Genomic DNA, 17,053 nt, shown 5'->3' with positions numbered 1-17,053 from the left:
ACAGGCGAAGGGACGCTGGGCAGAGCAGCTCCTCTTTTTGCCTTACTTCCCAAGAAAGGCTGCAGGATGACTTGAGAAGCTTCTGAAAGGTTCCTTCCTTTTCCCATAATGTTGGTGAGCTGGGCATGGTCTGAAGTCAGAAGGAGAAAAACATCAATTTTAAACTGGTTTAAGAAACTGAATGTATGTACAGTTTAAAGACAGTATGAGGTGTAGTGTCATTCCACAGGACAACAACATTTCGCCACCTTTTCTTTGTTTTACTTCTCAATTTCTTAAAGATTTCTGGTTTATGATTCTTAATTTCTTTCAACACTACCACAACAACCATATAGACAGTTCCCTGTTGAAAAAAAAATGACAATACAAATTACCTAAAGCTGAAAGTTACTGACTTACTCCACACTACCAAGTGATTTTGAAGTTGAACTGGTATTTAAAATTGAAGTGTCCTGGGTTTAGCACCCATAAACTAGCTCTTCATTCTGGCTTTAAGCAATGTGAATGAGCCAATGTGTAGAGATTTCAAAGCACTAGCCCTCCAGTCACAATACTAGTACTACATAAAGGAAGCATTTTTACAACTATTACGATTGCATATGCAAGTGTTGTTCACCCAATATACCCTAAGCCACTCTCACTAAATCCTGAAAGACTTATGTTGAGTTTCAAGAACCAGAGTAACAGCAGTGTTTTTGGCTTTTGGTTTATGTATACAACTCACACATTTACTGTACACATTTACTTGTGGTGGGAGGAAGTGTTGTTTTTATTTGAACGCTGTATAATAATCCTGTGCAGAGTTCAAATAGTCTTGTATGTTCTATTACCACAGGCCATTTCTACCTTATATTCCATAATTGACATAATGATACATGTTGATGGACAACTGGCTGCAGGCACTGCAATTTGATGGCTGGCACTGTGAGCTTGACTGAGAGCCAAAGCCGCAGTTAGCCAGACATTCATTTATTCTATAAGCAAGAGCCCTCAAAGGCTGCTAAAAATGGGCGGTGGGGGTAGGGAGAGAGAGAACAGCACAGGCAGACTGCTTTGGGGTCCTCGCAATAATCAATGTGTAAGATTTTGGCAAACAATCAGGTCTTTAAAATGGAAAAAAAAATGATAGAAAACTTAAAAATACTTACATACACCACCAATCAGTGCCTACTGTGTGAACAGATAAGTATTGGGACTTAATTACACAGCATGAAAAAGGGTTTTGATGCCTAGGAAGGCAGCAATCTGCTTACCTCCTTTTGTTGGAAGATTTAACTCTTTTTATTGCATTGAACTATTTGCAACCTTTGTGTTAAGCTTTACAGAAATGGCCTAAGAAGGGGGCTAGCGTTACTGTGTTAGATCCCCCCTTTTAAATACGCCTTTATTTATGGCGCGGTTCACTGATTCATACTGTAAGTTTCTACATGATAGTTATTTGGATTTATATTGTACTTGACTTACTATGAATGTAAATATTCTTAAAAATAAAATATTAATGGTTTTTTTTAAAAAGGATTTTGGAGCTAGGTAAAGCTAAATTAAGAATACAGTGATGAATTAGAATATAAAATGGCCTAGATCCAAAGAACAGTTAAACTACACTTGTCAACACACTTCATTACTCCAGACAAACTGCTTTTAAAATTGAAGGGAATTTCCCAAATTAGTGTATGATACCAGATTGGAATTAGTTGTTCAAAGTAATTTAAACAAACACACACAGCTAATGCAAGATGCTGGCATGAACCTATGCAGTTCCTTGGATCCTGGTCATTGTATGTTAGCTTTCAAAACAGAATTCACAGGACAGAGATATAGTATCCTCTGGGATCTGATGTGTACGATTAAGCTTACCTATCCAATTAAACACACAAGAAACACTGGCAGCTTCTTCACTGCTTCACACACACTTGGAAGTGCAACCTATACACACAGAACTAGAACTAAGTGAGGCCCCTCCCATACATGCCTTTTTGGGGAAACAGAAACAGTAACCACTTCAGAACTGGGAGTCAGAGGTCACTAGTACTTGACTCACTGTTGGGGACCAAGAGATAATGACAGGAGAGGGTTCCCCCCCCCCAACTGTGGTTCTGTAAACCAGCTCCCTGAATCCTTTGGTACCTGGTAAGCATCATATTTACCACATATTTACCACATACATCCTTAAGAAGCTAAGAAGTACAAACAATTATTTTTGCATGCTTCCAAAAATTACAAATTAGAAATGGAGAAAAACAACCTCAGGGGGTACTCTCCTTCGCTTCTTATACTACTGTAAGTCTTTTAAAAATGTTCCACTGCTAAATAATTAGTCACTATGGTTACTGTTCTCATCAGATTCTGTACATTCCCCATTATACCTGAACATAATGTCTAATTAAAACTTGTACTCAGAACAGCCATACAATAACAATGCATGGATATATCAATTCTAGCAAAACAACAAGGGCGTTTTGGGTGCAGTAATTTTATTTTGCAAACATAAAACATACTGACTGCAATCCAAAGGAATGCACATGAAGCATTTTTCTTAGATAATATTTTTTAGCACCCGCCCAGACAGAACATCCGAATGACTAAGCTTCTTTCTAGATGACCTGGTAATCAAAGGCCCCTGCCACACGGCAGGGAAAACACGAGGCGAAACGTGGCTAAAGAGAGCCGTATCAAAAAAGATACGCGCGGGCGTTGCTCCCCGGCATGATCACATGCTGGGGAGGAAGTGTCAGAGGCAAGGGGGAGGCCGCCGAACTGTGCAGGCTCAAGCATATGCAGTTTTGGCCAGAGGCCGGGATGTGCCGCTGCAAGGACGCGCGGCCGATCCCACGGCCGGTTTGAGCCGCTCCACTTCGCATGAACCACCCAGGTAGGTGGTTCTTTTTAGAGCGGGTTTTCGCGCAGAAGAGACAGATCGGGGACGGACAGGCAACGATTCCCAGATGTTGCCGTGGGATCGCACCCGTTTGAGCCACCCCTGTTCTGTCTCGCTCCCGGACCAAAACCCCTCGTATGAACGGGGCCAAAGATCTACTGTATCTCTTAATAGAAGATCAATCTAGCTAACAGCAACTGACCAGTTCTCCATAAGAATGTCCTCTTCTAAAAACTATCAACAAGAGTTGTGGCAGTGATTGCTGGCAACTCTTATCTGTAATCACTTTTTCCAAGCAGTTCAACTACATTTACATACTGCACAGATGGGGATGGTCAGTAAGAAACACAAATAAGTTACATATTATACCAAAGCACTGGACTGTGAGAGAGAGGAAGGGAAGTTGTAGCCTTGCTGCTATCTGAAACTGGATTAGCGTTCCACAGCTATAGTGTTACAAAGAAGTTGTGAGCAACCTGTGCCATTATCTCCCCCCCCCCAAAAAAAGAGACAATCATTAAGAAGTTCAAATAATGACAATTCTTTCAGAGGGTAGCCATGCTGATCTGCAGTAGAACAACTAGATTAGAGTCCAGCAGCACCTTACAAACCGTCAAGGTTTTCAGGGCACAATCCTTCAAGAGTCAAAGCTCTCTTTCTCAGATACCAACCTGACAAAGGGAGCTTTGACTCTCAAAAGCTTATACCCCGAATATCTTGTTGGTCTCTAAGGTGATAGTGGACTCTAATCTAGCAAAACCAATGTGCTTGAAAGACCAGGTATGCATAAAATAGCAGTACCATCTTGCATGCAAAGCAATATCTGAACCCCAGTGAAACAAGTTCTTAACAACTCCTTCTTATACAATAACAGGTGGTCTAGAAAGACCCTTAAAAGGTGCAAATTTGGCATGTTTAAAGGAGCCCTGACACTGAATCACACACACAATGTTTTTTGTAAAATCTCTCTAATCCAAAAATGTTGTAATGCAGAACGTCACGAAATTGTTCAGGAAATCTAAACATTAACTATGGAGTCTATGGAGGCAGCAGGTGAAGAGGAATTGCAGAAAAGATAGGTGTTCTTTCACTCCCTGTATCAAGGGCACGATGTACGTTTTAGCTTGCTCGCCTGCATTTCAGTTGCTACAAGTAAAAGTTGCCTCTGGCCAACACACAGAACTGGCATGGCAAATTTTATTTCTCAGTAGCAGCAACATAAGAAGGCAGCTGCAGCACGGAAAGCTGTTCCATATGATGGCTTCTTGCATCTCCACCCCTAGACTTCTATGGCTGGACTTATTTTTAAACACAGCTTGTTCCACTTGAGGGCACATTCATGAGATGCTGAGCATGCTCTTCTCTCACAACAATTGTACAAGCCATAATGCCTTTTCCTATTAGATTCACATAAGCGTATATCTGAAACTGCTCTCCCCAAAGTTTATCTAAAGGGAAGTGCATACATTACATGGTCACACTAAAAATAAATCAACTTGCAGACATGTGTCACCAGTTACCATTCTTCTATTCCTGTATTTATTTATTTTATTTATTTAATTCAATTTATACCCCGCCCTCCCCGCAATGCGGGCTCAGGGCGGCTTACATAGGGGCAAACGCCAATATAAAACATAATTAAAACCATTTAAAATCCAACAGTACAAAACATTCATAACGAGTTACTGACTAAAGTGCTCTAGATGTTCTACATGAAATTTCAGAGATGGCATATTTGAACTGTTCAGCATCGTCTGCTCCAGGGAAGCATTGATGTTCCCTCATCCAGGGCCAGGTGAAGATGGAATAATGATGATGGTAGTGGCGGCTCCTACTCATACGCCTGGTGGAAGAGCTCCGTCTTACAGGCCCTGCGGAACTGCACAAGGTCCTGCAGGGCCCGGATCTCCTCCGGGAGCTTGTTCCATCAGATAGGAGCCGCCACCGAGAAAGCCCTGGCCCTGGTAGCGGCCAGCCTGGCCTCTTTGGGACCTGGCACTGCCAGGAGATGTTGGGTCCCGGACCGAAGTGCTCGCGGGGGAACATATGAGGAAAGGCGGTCCCTTAGGTAAGCTGGACCCAGACCATGTAGGGCTTTAAAGGTAAGAACCAGCACTTTGAAACGAATCCGGTACGCTATTGGCAGCCAGTGCAGCGCTTTCAGCACAGGCTGGATGTGGTCCCTTCTAGGAAGACCCATCAACAGCCTGGCCGCAGCATTCTGCACTAGCTGCAGCTTCCGGATTTGCGACAAAGGCAGCCCCATGTAGAGAGCGTTACAGTAGTCTAGCCTCGAGGTGACCGTCGCATGGATCACTGTGGCCAAGTCACTGCGGTCGAGGAAGGGGACCAACTGCCACACCAGCCGCAGATGGTAGAAGGCTGACTTGGCAGTGGCTGCCACCTGGGCCTCCATAGATAACGAGGAGTCCAGGAGCACTCCCAAACTCCTAACCTCCGGCGCTGGCACCAAAGGCACCCCATCGAAGGTCGGGAGAGGGAGCCCTAACCCCAACATTGTTATACCTGCAGGAGTTTCAGATTTACATTTAAAAAACACACACTCACTTTTGAAGAGCACTTTTAAGGATGTATCGCTGACATAACAGCTTGTCTAGTTATTGGCTTGGATCTAACCATGAGCGCTGCACATGGAATGCAGTTTTCCCATCTCCCCTTCCTGCTGCAGCCCCCATTTTGTCTGAGAAGCATCTTCTGAGATTCAAATGGAATGCCATGGGATGTGACAGAATTTTTACTTAATACTTCGTTTATACCTCATCCTTCTCACCAACAGAGACCCAAAGCAACTTGCATTGTTCTCCTCCCCACTCCTCCATTTTATCCTAACAACAACCTGTGAAGTAGGTTAGACCAACAGTGTGTGACTGGCCCAAAGTGAGTTTCCATGGTAAACTGGAGGTTTTAACCTGGATCTCGCAGATTCGAGACCAGCATTCTAATCACTGCATCACGCTAGCACACTGGAGCTGCATCAGTAAGGGGACAGTGAGAAATAATATATTTTGTACAAATGGAAATGCACTTGTACAGGTTTGGGTACAAGCTGTTATTTAAACCTACCCTACTCCATATTGCTGTTGGAAAGATAAAATGAGACTGTGGACTGGAACCTGCAGAGAATTCTACAGATGAAGAGGGCAAGCAATTTTTACTGATTTCCTCCCTCCTGCAGCAGACCTCTAACATGAAAGCTTATTCCCAGAATTAAACTTTGTTGGTCTTAAAGGTGCCACTGGACTCAAACTTTGTTCTATTGCTTCAGACCAACACAACTACCCACTTGAATCTTGTCCCTCTGTATATTATCCTGAGCTTCTCAGGGCTCTTTCATACAGGTACTTTAACTTGCTTTGGCTTCTGAAGCCAAACAGACTTTTGAGGTTTCACACACCTTTATGGTAAATCACTGTCCTCCTATAATTAATGAAGCCTTGATCTGGATGCTTCAAAACCTGGCTTATTCTGAGGTATTTTTTGTGTGTGCTAAATTGTAGAGAGTGGAAGGGCACTGCTGACATGTAATGGCATAAATCACATTAGCGGATGAGCAGGAGTAGGAACCTGATATAATATGGCTAATGTTGCTGGGTCTAGTAATGGTGTTGCTAGGATTGACATAAGAGCAAAGTTGACATCTTGGTTTGTTGCAGGCCTTGGTATCAGTGCCCATGTTACTGTTAAATAGATTATAATTGTGTGTGAGAACTTGTTTTAGGTTAGCAGGCTACCTGTAAGCAGGAAAAGGTTGTGCCACCCCCAATGCTTGTGTGAGGGAAGTGTCACTATCCAGCGTGGGTTGTAGGTCATTAATACTGTGTTGAACTGGCTTGAGTTGTGAGCTGTAGGTGACCACCAGTGGTGTTCTGTTGTCATTTTCTTTGGGCTTGTGTTGTAGCAAGCTGTCCCTGGGTATCATTCTGGCTTTTCCAATCATCTTTCTCACCATATCAGGAGGATACTGTAGTTGCAAAAATACCTGTTGCAGACCCTCCAAGTGAGTATCTCTGTGTGAGTGATTGGAGCAGATGTGACTTCCCTCACATAGGAACTGGGGGGGGCAACCTTTTCTTGCTTACAAACAGCAAAGGAAAAAAATGGTACAGGAAACTGCATTGCAGTCTGAAAAGGAAACAGTGATTTATAGCCACTTACAAAATGGATTCAAACGAGGATAAAAGTTGTGGTGTGAAAGGGAACTTAGATACAAATGTAGTATCTGAAGTATCTCCCTGGTACTTGGCTTTTCCCTTAACAGCACACAGAGATAATCTATGAAAGTTGCTTCACCACCTGACCTTTCAGAGGTAGCAGCCACAGCCTACAGGAACTACCTACCTACCTCTCTGGACCATAGCTCTGTCCCACCCCAGTCACCCCACAGTAAAGTGTCGGGAAATGGCTCTAACGTTCCAGAGTCCTAATTTTGCCCTAGGCCTGCCAAGTCCAATGGTACCAAATCTGGTTAACAGTCACCTTCCAGCTATCCTACAAAATAAATATTATTTTTATCCCATAAAAACTTCAGACATATGTGCAGAGGGTGGGGGAGTGTTTACAAGGTACTTAATCCCAATAATCCTTTAACAATAAGCATATCTAAAAGGTGCTTCAATCTTTATTTATTGAAGCTTATTTTAAAAAGTTAGTAAAACTTTTTTTCTATCCTGCATTAAGAGCAGCAATTACTTGCCTTTGGTCAATGACTCTAATGGAACATCAGACATGTCCACTCGTAAAAGCAGATATTGTTGTGCTTGTATGAGAAGGTGGGGGAAATCCTTTTCAATGGAAGCAAACTGCTCGATTTTATTTTTCACAGATGCCAGCACCTGCCAAAGCAACAGGAGCAATAAATCTTCATATTGTCATTTTAGTTACATACAGAATTATCCATATTAAGTGTCAGTTGCTCTCAAAAATCACATTACAGATGGTTACAATGCCAGGTTCTGCACAACAGCATTATTATTATTAATCTATCAACTTTACAAGCATTATGCTTCAACTCTGCAGCACCTAAAGGAACAATTCAAAGTGAAATATTAGTCACTTGTTTAAAAGGGGGGGTCATATCTGCCTCATTGCTATATTAATAACCAGTTATAACCAATGATAATACTACTAACAGACAGTATTAACTTAGAACCTTGTCATGATTTGTACCTGGTATAGTGATCGCACACTAGGCTGAAATACCATGTTGGTATTGAGCAGAAAAGAACGGAGAAGGGGTTGTGGGTAACTAGCCAGATGTGTAATAATTCCAATGAGCAGCAAATTGACATGCAAGGAGTTTTCCAACATGTTCTCCAACTTTGATAACACCACACTTATAAAAGGTCCTGCAGATTTAAGCAAAAAAACCAAAATTAATTTTAAGGCAATAGAGAATTGGAGAATTTTAGGAGAACAAATGCTTGGAAGTACAAGTCTTCACCATTGGGTGAGGGGTAAACTAATTTGTATCCAGTGTGTAAAGAAACTGGAGCCATGAACAGACAAGACAGACCTTTCTACAAACCTGAGAAAAGTCCAGGTTTGCACAAAAAGCTGAAATCTGGAAAGAAAGAAAAATGGAGGGGTTAAAACCCTCCAAAATAATGGAAGCAGCACCTGTACCTTTGAAAACAAATGCCTTCTACAGTGGACATTTTGGGGGCTATTTGGCAACCACAACAATATTGCCAGTCTTGGTTTCTGTCAATAAAAGGCAGGGGGAAGGGACAGGTCTGTTTTGACCTTTGAGCAAAGAGTCATTGGGCCAAGACCCAGCTGCTTGCTACTGGCAGAGGCAGATGCTTGCTACTGTTCAACAGCAGTCACTGCACAAAGCCAGGATGGTGTAATGGTTAGAGTTTCAGACTTGGATCTCCCCACTTGCCAGTCACACTCCTAGCCTATCTTACCTCACAGGGTTATTATGAGGATAAAATGGAGAACAGGAGAACTATGTAAGCTGTTGTGGGACCCCACTGAGAAAAGTGGGGGTATAACAGAAGTAAATAAATAATAAATTCAGCTGAGAATGGAAGGCAGATAAAAGGTAGGCTGGCTGGTGGGTAAGAAGGAGAAAAGGAAGCACAGAAGGGGAGAGAGCATGGGGGTTGCCAAGAGGAAGGAAAGAATAGTTGGGGAGGGGGATACAGGGTTCAAGTTTCCCAGCAAGTCCTTGCAGGTCCCTCACTTGTTTCAATTCAATCTCAGGCCTGGTTTTGGAATGAAGAAATCCTTGGCTACCCTAATAGATGACCTTTGCTGGGAAAGACAAAGAAATGCTACCCATTAATTCTCCTAGACAATTCACTGACCAAGATATCCTTGTGAATGGGTTGGCAGGGAGGAGTATTGGGGCAGCACAATTTGCTGGTTCCATCCCTATCTTGTTGACCAGAACTGGAAGGCTGTGAAAGAACATCTCTTATCAGACCCAGTGCATTTATGCTGTGGTTCCCCATGGGTCTATTATACTCTCCATACTATAGCATACATTCAGGATACAAGAAGCTCAGAATTACTTCATGGGCTTTCTGGGTTTAAAGTGCCATTAGTTATTCCTGGGGCCTATTCATTTTTGCTATTCATAATAAACAATCCCTTAAGAAGCTCCCATACAAGCATTTTACTCATCTTACCAGACTATCCTTTCCGCATAACATGGTGACAGTCTACTAGACATCAGGAAAAGTACGTGGATAGTTAATGGTAAAAAGTTGTGAAAATGTTTTAGGAAATATGCAGAGTTAATGCTGGAAAAGTGTATCAATCCATGGGTAGTGAACTGTTTCCAAAGGCTTAAACCACCATCTTCAGGCTTGATTAAAGCACCTTGTTAGATGAAGAATCTCAGGTGACAAGTAGAGGTTTACAAGCTTTGCGAGAGTAGCAGCAGAGACTAATTAGATCAAAATTAATGATGTTATACAAAACTCACTGTGCAGGCACATACATAAAACTAATTGGGGTCCTATTCATAATAAAAGTTTTATTTGCCACATTACATTCCCATTATTGAAATGCTGATTGTGTCCTTGTTACAGGATAAATGGACTGGGGCCAGTATCACATAAATTATTAGAAGAAATGGATGCTATTTTTTCAAACATAAAACACATTAGTGTCATATAAGAATATCGGTTGTTGTCCACACTTCCAAATTTCCAAATACTGCATTAAAAAAATTAGGGAAAGTCAGAGAGCTTTCCCCCTCTAGGGGAATTAGTATACCCCTCTAGGTATACTAATCCCCCTCATGGATCACTGCATTGTCGTGGTGAGGGGGCTTGAGTGGTTCGATGAGGCTGTGGGCTATGCCGTGGAAGGCCACCCAAGATGGACAGGCCACAGCAGAGAACTCAGACCAAACGTGATCCCCTGGAGAAGGAAATGACAACCCACTCCAGTATTTTTGCCAAGAAAACCCCATGGACAGTATCAAAAGGCTAAAAGATATGACGCCGGAAGATAAGCCCCTCAGGTCGAAAGGTGTCCAATATGCTACTAGGGAAGAGCAGAGGGCAAGTACAAGTAACCCCAGAAAGAGTGAAGTGGCTGGGTCAAAGCCAAAAGGACGCTCAGTTGTGGATGTGTCTGATGGTGAAAGGAAAGTCCGATACTGCAAAGAACAATACTGCATAGGAACCTGGAATGTAAGATCTATGAATCAAGGTAAGCTTGGCATGGTCAAAAATGAGATGGCAAGACTGAACATCGATATCTTAGGAATTAGTGAACTAAAGTGGACAGGAATGGGCGAATTTAACTCAGAAGACCATTATATCTACTACTGTGGCCAGGAATCTCGTAGAAAAAATGGTGTGGCCTTTATAGTCAACAAGAGAGTGCAAATGTCAGTACTGGGATATAATCTCAAAAATGACAGAATGATTTCAGTCCGATTCCAAGGCAAACCATTCAACATCACAGTAATCCAAGTCTATGCCCCAACCACTGATGCAAAAGAGGCTGAAGTGGACCGGTTCTATGAAGACCTACAACACCTCCTAGAACTAACACCAAAAAATGATGTCCTCATCATCATAGGGGACTGGAATGCTAAAGTAGGAAGTCAAAAGGTAACCGGAATAACAGACAAGTTTGGCCTTGGAAAGCAAAATGAAGCAGGGCAAAGGTTAACAGAGTTTTGTCAAGAGAACACACTGGTCATAGCGAACACCCTTTTCCAACAACCTAAGAGGCGACTCTACACATGGACATCACCAGATGGGCAACACCGAAATCAGATTGACTATATAATTTGCAGTCAAAGATGGAGAAGCTCTATTCAGTGTGACATTGTACGGGAGGCAGCAATCACCACCATCCCAAAGAAAAAGAAATGCAAGAAAGCAAAGTGGCTGTCTGATGAGGCTTTACAAATAGCAGAGGAAAGAAGGAAAGCGAAAGGCAAAGGCGAAAAGGAAAGATTTACCCAACTGAATGCAGATTTCCAGAGAACAGCAAGGAGAGATAAGGAGGCCTTCCTGGAGCCCGGTTTATGGTGACATGCTGAGCAGACTCATCTACCGGACCTCCCAGGGATGAAATCTATGCACCAGCAGAAAGGAGGGGGGGCGGCATCTCGCTAACCCCCCCTGGAGCCTGGTTGAAAGGCTCCTAGCCATGGGACTTTTGAGAGGTGACCTCTTCGCCAGCGTGATGCTGGGGAATCGAGGCGCTTCTTCGTCCTGATGGTCCTCCTGCTGTGTGTCCGTATGGAACTAGTGACGCTGACCGGGACAAGCACTGGAGATCGAGCGGTTTAAACGGAGCTACAGCGAGGTCACAAGACCGACTATGAACTGTGTCGGATTCGAGCGTAATTTACTTTTTAAAAGGAAAGCTCCCACCCCAAGGACTAGGAAAGAAAGCAAGTAGGGGAGGGGCCCCTCCCATGCGCACAAATTTAAATGCGAGACCCGAGGGGGGAGCGAAAGCAAAAACACTGAAATCTGTTGAGAGAGACTTACCAAGGCGCAGATGAGCATATATTCAGAGACTTTAGCAAATCTTCGGAAAGTAAACAATCCATAAAGATGGCGGGGAAAAGGACTGAGAAAGAAAAACTTTTAAAAGCTAAAGTAGACGGGAGCCCTTGTCCGGAAGCAACCACCAAGTTGGCTAAAACGTTGGCAGAATCCCTGCGCCCCCTGCTAGACCAGATGACTAATCTCAAGAAACAGTTGTCAATGATGAACCAAAGCATCACTACTCAGCAGCTTCAATTGAATGAGACTCTTAGAATCACGGAGCAAACAGCTGAGAAAGTGAAAGAAGTTGACACCACTACCCAAAAGGTGAAGAAAAAAGTGCAAAGGTTAGAAAAGAAGCAAATTTCTACAGAAGAACAACTTTTACAGCTACAAATGGAGAAGGCAAACTTGGTCCTTTAATTCCAAGGTGTCCCAGAATTCAAAGGAGAGAATCTGAAGCAAGTGATGAGTGATGCATTAGCCGCAGTGACAGATTTGAATGCGGAGTATCTCATGAGCAAAATGGATGTGGCAGAAAGTGAAGAGGACCTAAAGAGCCTCTTGCTCAGGGTAAAAGAGGAGAGCGCAAAAGCGGGCTTGAAGCTCAACATCAAAAAAAACTAAGATCATGGCATCCAGCCCCATCACTCCTTAGCAAATAGAAGGGGAAGTCGTGGAAGTAGTGACAGACTTCACGTTCCTGGGATCCCAGATCACCGCAGACTGTGACAGCAGCCATGAAATTAAAAGACATCTGCTCCTTGGGAGGAAAGCGATGGCGAACCTAAACAGCATGATAAAAAGTAGAGACATCTCCCTGCCAACAAAAGTCCGCATGGTCAAAGCAATGGTATTCCCAGTAGTCATGTATGGCTGCGAGAGTTGGACTATAAGGAGGGCCGAGCGCCGAATAATAGATTCTTTTGAACTATGGTGCTGGAGAAGACTCTTGAGAGTCCCTTGGACTGCAAGAAGATCAAATCAGTCAATCCTAAAAGAAATCAACCCTGACTCTTCCCTGGAAGGCCAGATAATGAAACTGAAGCTCAAATACTTTGGCCGCCAAATGAGAAGGGAGCACTCACTGGAGAAGACCCTGATGCTGGGAAAGATTGAAGGTCAAAGAATACGGGGACGGCAAAGGATGAGATGGTTAGACAGTGTTATAGATGCAACTAACATGAAATTGAGCAAACTTCAGAGGACGGCGGAAGACAGGAAGGCCTGACGTGATCTGGTCCATGGGGTCGCGAAGAGTTGGACTCGACTGTGCGACTGAACAACAACAAACAAAGAGCTTTGGAAAATCAATGAATAATCATTTAAGTTACTGCCAAATATGGAATCCCTCAAGAGGTTAGTGTGCCAACAAGGCCTTAAGGTAGTGAAAAAGTCAAGGAGAAAGTATAATTTGATGGTCCAGTCCTATATACCACTGTGCCAACTACATTTGAGAATTATGGCTTCATTTACAGAACTCATTTGAAACATCAACCATTCTTAATTTGGCTGCATTCAAAAAGATTTTGGCCTTCCAAAGTTATCAAGTGTTGCTATTCAGTAGTGACTATCATAAGACCTAGAACTTTCTGCAATACAAAAACCCATTCATGATAACGTTTTCTGATTAAACTTTCATGATTATTAGGCAATCTGCATCTGCAAACAGCTGAGGGGGAAATTTTTTTAGACTTGATTAAGAAATCTGAAGACAATAAATTCATTCCATTGGTTCAGGCAGTTAAATAAACAGATGAAGATGTCAGAAATGTGTTACACAATCTTTTATTTTTTTACTCCGTACTATTTAGTGTCTGGATGATTTCTTTGCTGTTTATATTGTCTGGATCCTTATAGGACCAATTAAATGCTGATGTGACAATTTTAAATTCAAACCACACAATGGAAAAGTTTTCTTCAAGTTTCTTTTGATATTATGAGTACATATTTGAAAGGTTCCATCCACCCCATTGCAATAGTATTGATTCCAGAGCTAAGGCACCAAGAATTTAAAAAACAGCAAGTGTGCCAAGAGTTGGCAAAACTACAGGGAACACAATCCATTTTTTTTTTGTAGTCCAAAAATGCCCAATACAGAACATCCTATTACATGTGTGCAATATAATCCAATTAGTAAATAAGATACAGAAATCATATAGAAAGAAACTGCAGCAGGGCTAGAAAACATTTTACATTTGAAAGCCAAATGCCTAGATGTGCAATTAAATGGGGCAGGTGCACAGAATGGCAAGAGCTGCCATCTAGTGCTGAGAAGTTAGAAGCAAAGTGTAGCTTTTATGAATACTTGGAACTGTCATTTTACAACAGTTACACATTTTCCCCCTTTGCCTTATGGTACTAGAAAGAAAATAACCTGCTAAATCTCTCTTTTAGCAGCACTTTTTATAATAGGTCAAAGACCTCTTATTTCAAATATGCAGTATTGCTACAGGAGATGTTCTTTACAAGTCATACAAATTGCATGGTACTGAAGTGGCAAAGTTGATTTGACATCCAAGTCACTTAAGCATCCTGCAAAATGTTATATTGATACTTGGCAGTATCCTAACATCTGTGTGTAGAAGGTATACGGTTTTTCCTGTGTCCTACTACATCGCAGCAGCTCTCTCTGACCCCCAAGAGATCATTCCCAGGGTCATGGGATCTGTGCAGAGGAACAGTTGTGTTGGCTGGTGGCCTGGACCAAGGAGCAACAAAGGGATTAAACCGCCTTGCCCTTTCCGTGGAGCTCGATGTGCAGAAGAGGAAGGGAGAGTGATTTCAACTCCTTTTCTCTTCCCGCTCCAGTACCCCAACTGACACAGGTGTTCCTCCACCTGGGTCCCACAACCAATTCCTTCATGGGTCAAAAAGAGCCACAGCAATGAAAAAGGAACACAGGAGAACTACAACATCTGCACATGGAGTGGTAGGATACTGCCCACTTAATATCATCTTATACTGTGATTAATTTGATTTTATGTATTCATTTTGATATGTGTCTTTTTTCTACTCAGAACATGACTTAATTGACCTGTAAATGGGACATTCTGGCTCCTTGCAGGGTTGCTGGACCATACGTCTTTTGATCCAAAGGGTGAAGGCATACTCTCTACTGATGGAGTGTCGACTGAAAAATTTTCAAAGTCCTCCTCCTCTTCCACTGGAGAGATAGCATCGGGCATAAGCGATTTAAGTTCCACTAAGCCTGTAGAATTAGTATCCAGTTCTTTGATGATATCATCGCACTGGGAGATAAAATCCTCATTCTCTGGGCTCGGCAGCCTTATGTTAGCATTATCATCTGCTTCTTGAGAAGACAACTTCAGCTCCAAGTCTGCTTGCTGATTCATTTCAACAATGTTCTTGTGTTCTTGTTCCGCCATTGCTTCTTGAGTTAGGCTGGAATTTTTCATATTGTGCTTTTCCAAGTTAGCATTTGGCTGAGAATTTTTCCGGGGACCATTGGTAGGGAGCTGCTTTTGATCATTTGCTTTTTGAGATTCTGACATTGTAGTGCTTAAAGCTTCTTTCTTTAAGCTGTCTGCTTCCTGAGCATCGTTTTCAGCACACAACCTATATACCATTACATCATCCTGAAAGTCGGAATCTTCTATATACGACCCTTTGACCAACATAATTGCATTCTTCTTCATTTCCTGAATATGCTTTGGTGGCTCTGCAGGAGGTTGTCTGTCTATGTCCCCTAAATCACCATCATGCTGGGGAGAGCCAGTATCAGATCCAGGAGAAATCCCTGTGTCATAGCTATCATCCCACTCCAGCTCCATCTTTTCTCCCAGTGGGGTCAGCTGAGAGGAGCTACGATTACTATGGGTTCTGTGATGGAATCTTAAAATGGGCTGCTGTATGTTTTTACTGTCTTCTTCAACCAGAGTTTGGATAAAGGTGTGTGGATCAGGTTTTTCGCCATCATATGGAGCAGACCACACCTGACAGTCTTTCATGCAGTTGAGTATAAGGATCTGAGCATCCCAAAGATACTGCAAGTAACTGATATCTACATTTTTACCATATTCCACAATACATGTGGAGTCTGTAATACTTGTGTTCGATGACTCCTCAGTGGAACCTGAAACAGAGTGGCAGAATAATCACCATTAGGAAGTGAAAAAGTAATGGAAGAACACTTTAAGGGTTGACTCAGGTCCATTGGTTTATCAGTGGTTAATGGTTTCATTGATAATACCAATCAATTGATAGCAACATTATCAAACAATATTGGGCCATTTGAATGAGCTGAGAATAAATAATAGCAAGCATCTAGTCTCCTTAGGGCAGGCTGTGGTAGTCTGTATTTGCTAATGTAGTAGATATTGTTAGATTCCATTCACATTTCCTGTCATTATGAGGGATCTGATATTTTTTCTCCATGTTTTGTGCTTATGTTGATAAATGCTAATGTTTTCATCTATTCACACATATGCAAAAAAAGAGAGAGAGATTCATTACTTATACTGTTATCAAATTGGGAGTTAGGATCCTGAAGGAGCAAACAGGTTTACTTAATCCTCTTCCATTTAAAAATATTTTATTCATCTGTTATTAGAGGATGATACATGCGATTAAGTCTTAACAGGGAGAAATGGTAAGAGTTGAAAATTATTCCAAGTTAACCTATTATTGTTTCTTATACAGAAAAAAATAAATGCAACATGAATGCATTTGTTTAACAGTGCCCCACATCTAAACCTAGCAAGCTGATCCCAGCTAATTTTGCAGTAGCAGTCACTTTAAAAACAGCTAATTGACAATACATTAGCTCTTATCATATGTCTCACTGGGGAAGATGGGGATGTCTTTAGAGGGCTATCTTTAAAGGCCTTTAAGGATAATTAACAGCAGCATCATGCTGGCCTGATCTCATCAGACTTCAGAAGCTAAGCAGGGCTGGCCCTTGGTTAGTATTTGGATAGGAGACCACCAAGGAAGTCCTGAGTCATGACGAAGAGGGAGGCAATGGCAAACCACCTCTGAACGTCTCTTGCCCTGAAAACTCCATGAGGGGTAGCCATAAATCAGCTGGTATTTGATGGCAAAAAACCCCGTCTGAATGTCCATTCACTTTGCAATAACTGAAACCTGAATCAATGTACAAATAGTTCCATGCTTTCACAGTTTCCTACTGTCTGAAGGTTGTAATGGGCTGGGTGAAGGCTAA

At 42.2% G+C, this 17,053-nt stretch overlaps 1 protein-coding gene across 1 annotated transcript in view; it reads right to left on the bottom strand.

Moving 5' to 3' along the window:
• FAM160A1 (family with sequence similarity 160 member A1) overlaps positions 1-17,053 on the bottom strand; it is a 128,728-nt gene that overhangs the window by 231 nt on the left and 111,444 nt on the right. The window contains 4 exon segments of the mRNA XM_015409042.1: positions 1-130; positions 7,593-7,731; positions 8,066-8,244; positions 14,906-15,964. The exon segment at positions 1-130 is cut by the window's left edge and continues 1 nt beyond it. Of these exon segments, the coding sequence (XP_015264528.1) occupies positions 1-130; positions 7,593-7,731; positions 8,066-8,244; positions 14,906-15,964 (1,507 nt within the window).

This window comes from Gekko japonicus, unplaced genomic scaffold (genome assembly GCF_001447785.1).
Source record: "Gekko japonicus isolate JY-2015 unplaced genomic scaffold, Gekko_japonicus_V1.1 scaffold24, whole genome shotgun sequence".
Lineage (NCBI taxonomy): Eukaryota > Metazoa > Chordata > Lepidosauria > Squamata > Gekkonidae > Gekko > Gekko japonicus.
Note: the sequence above shows the minus strand (reverse complement) of the source record. Positions and strands in the feature narration are given on the sequence as shown.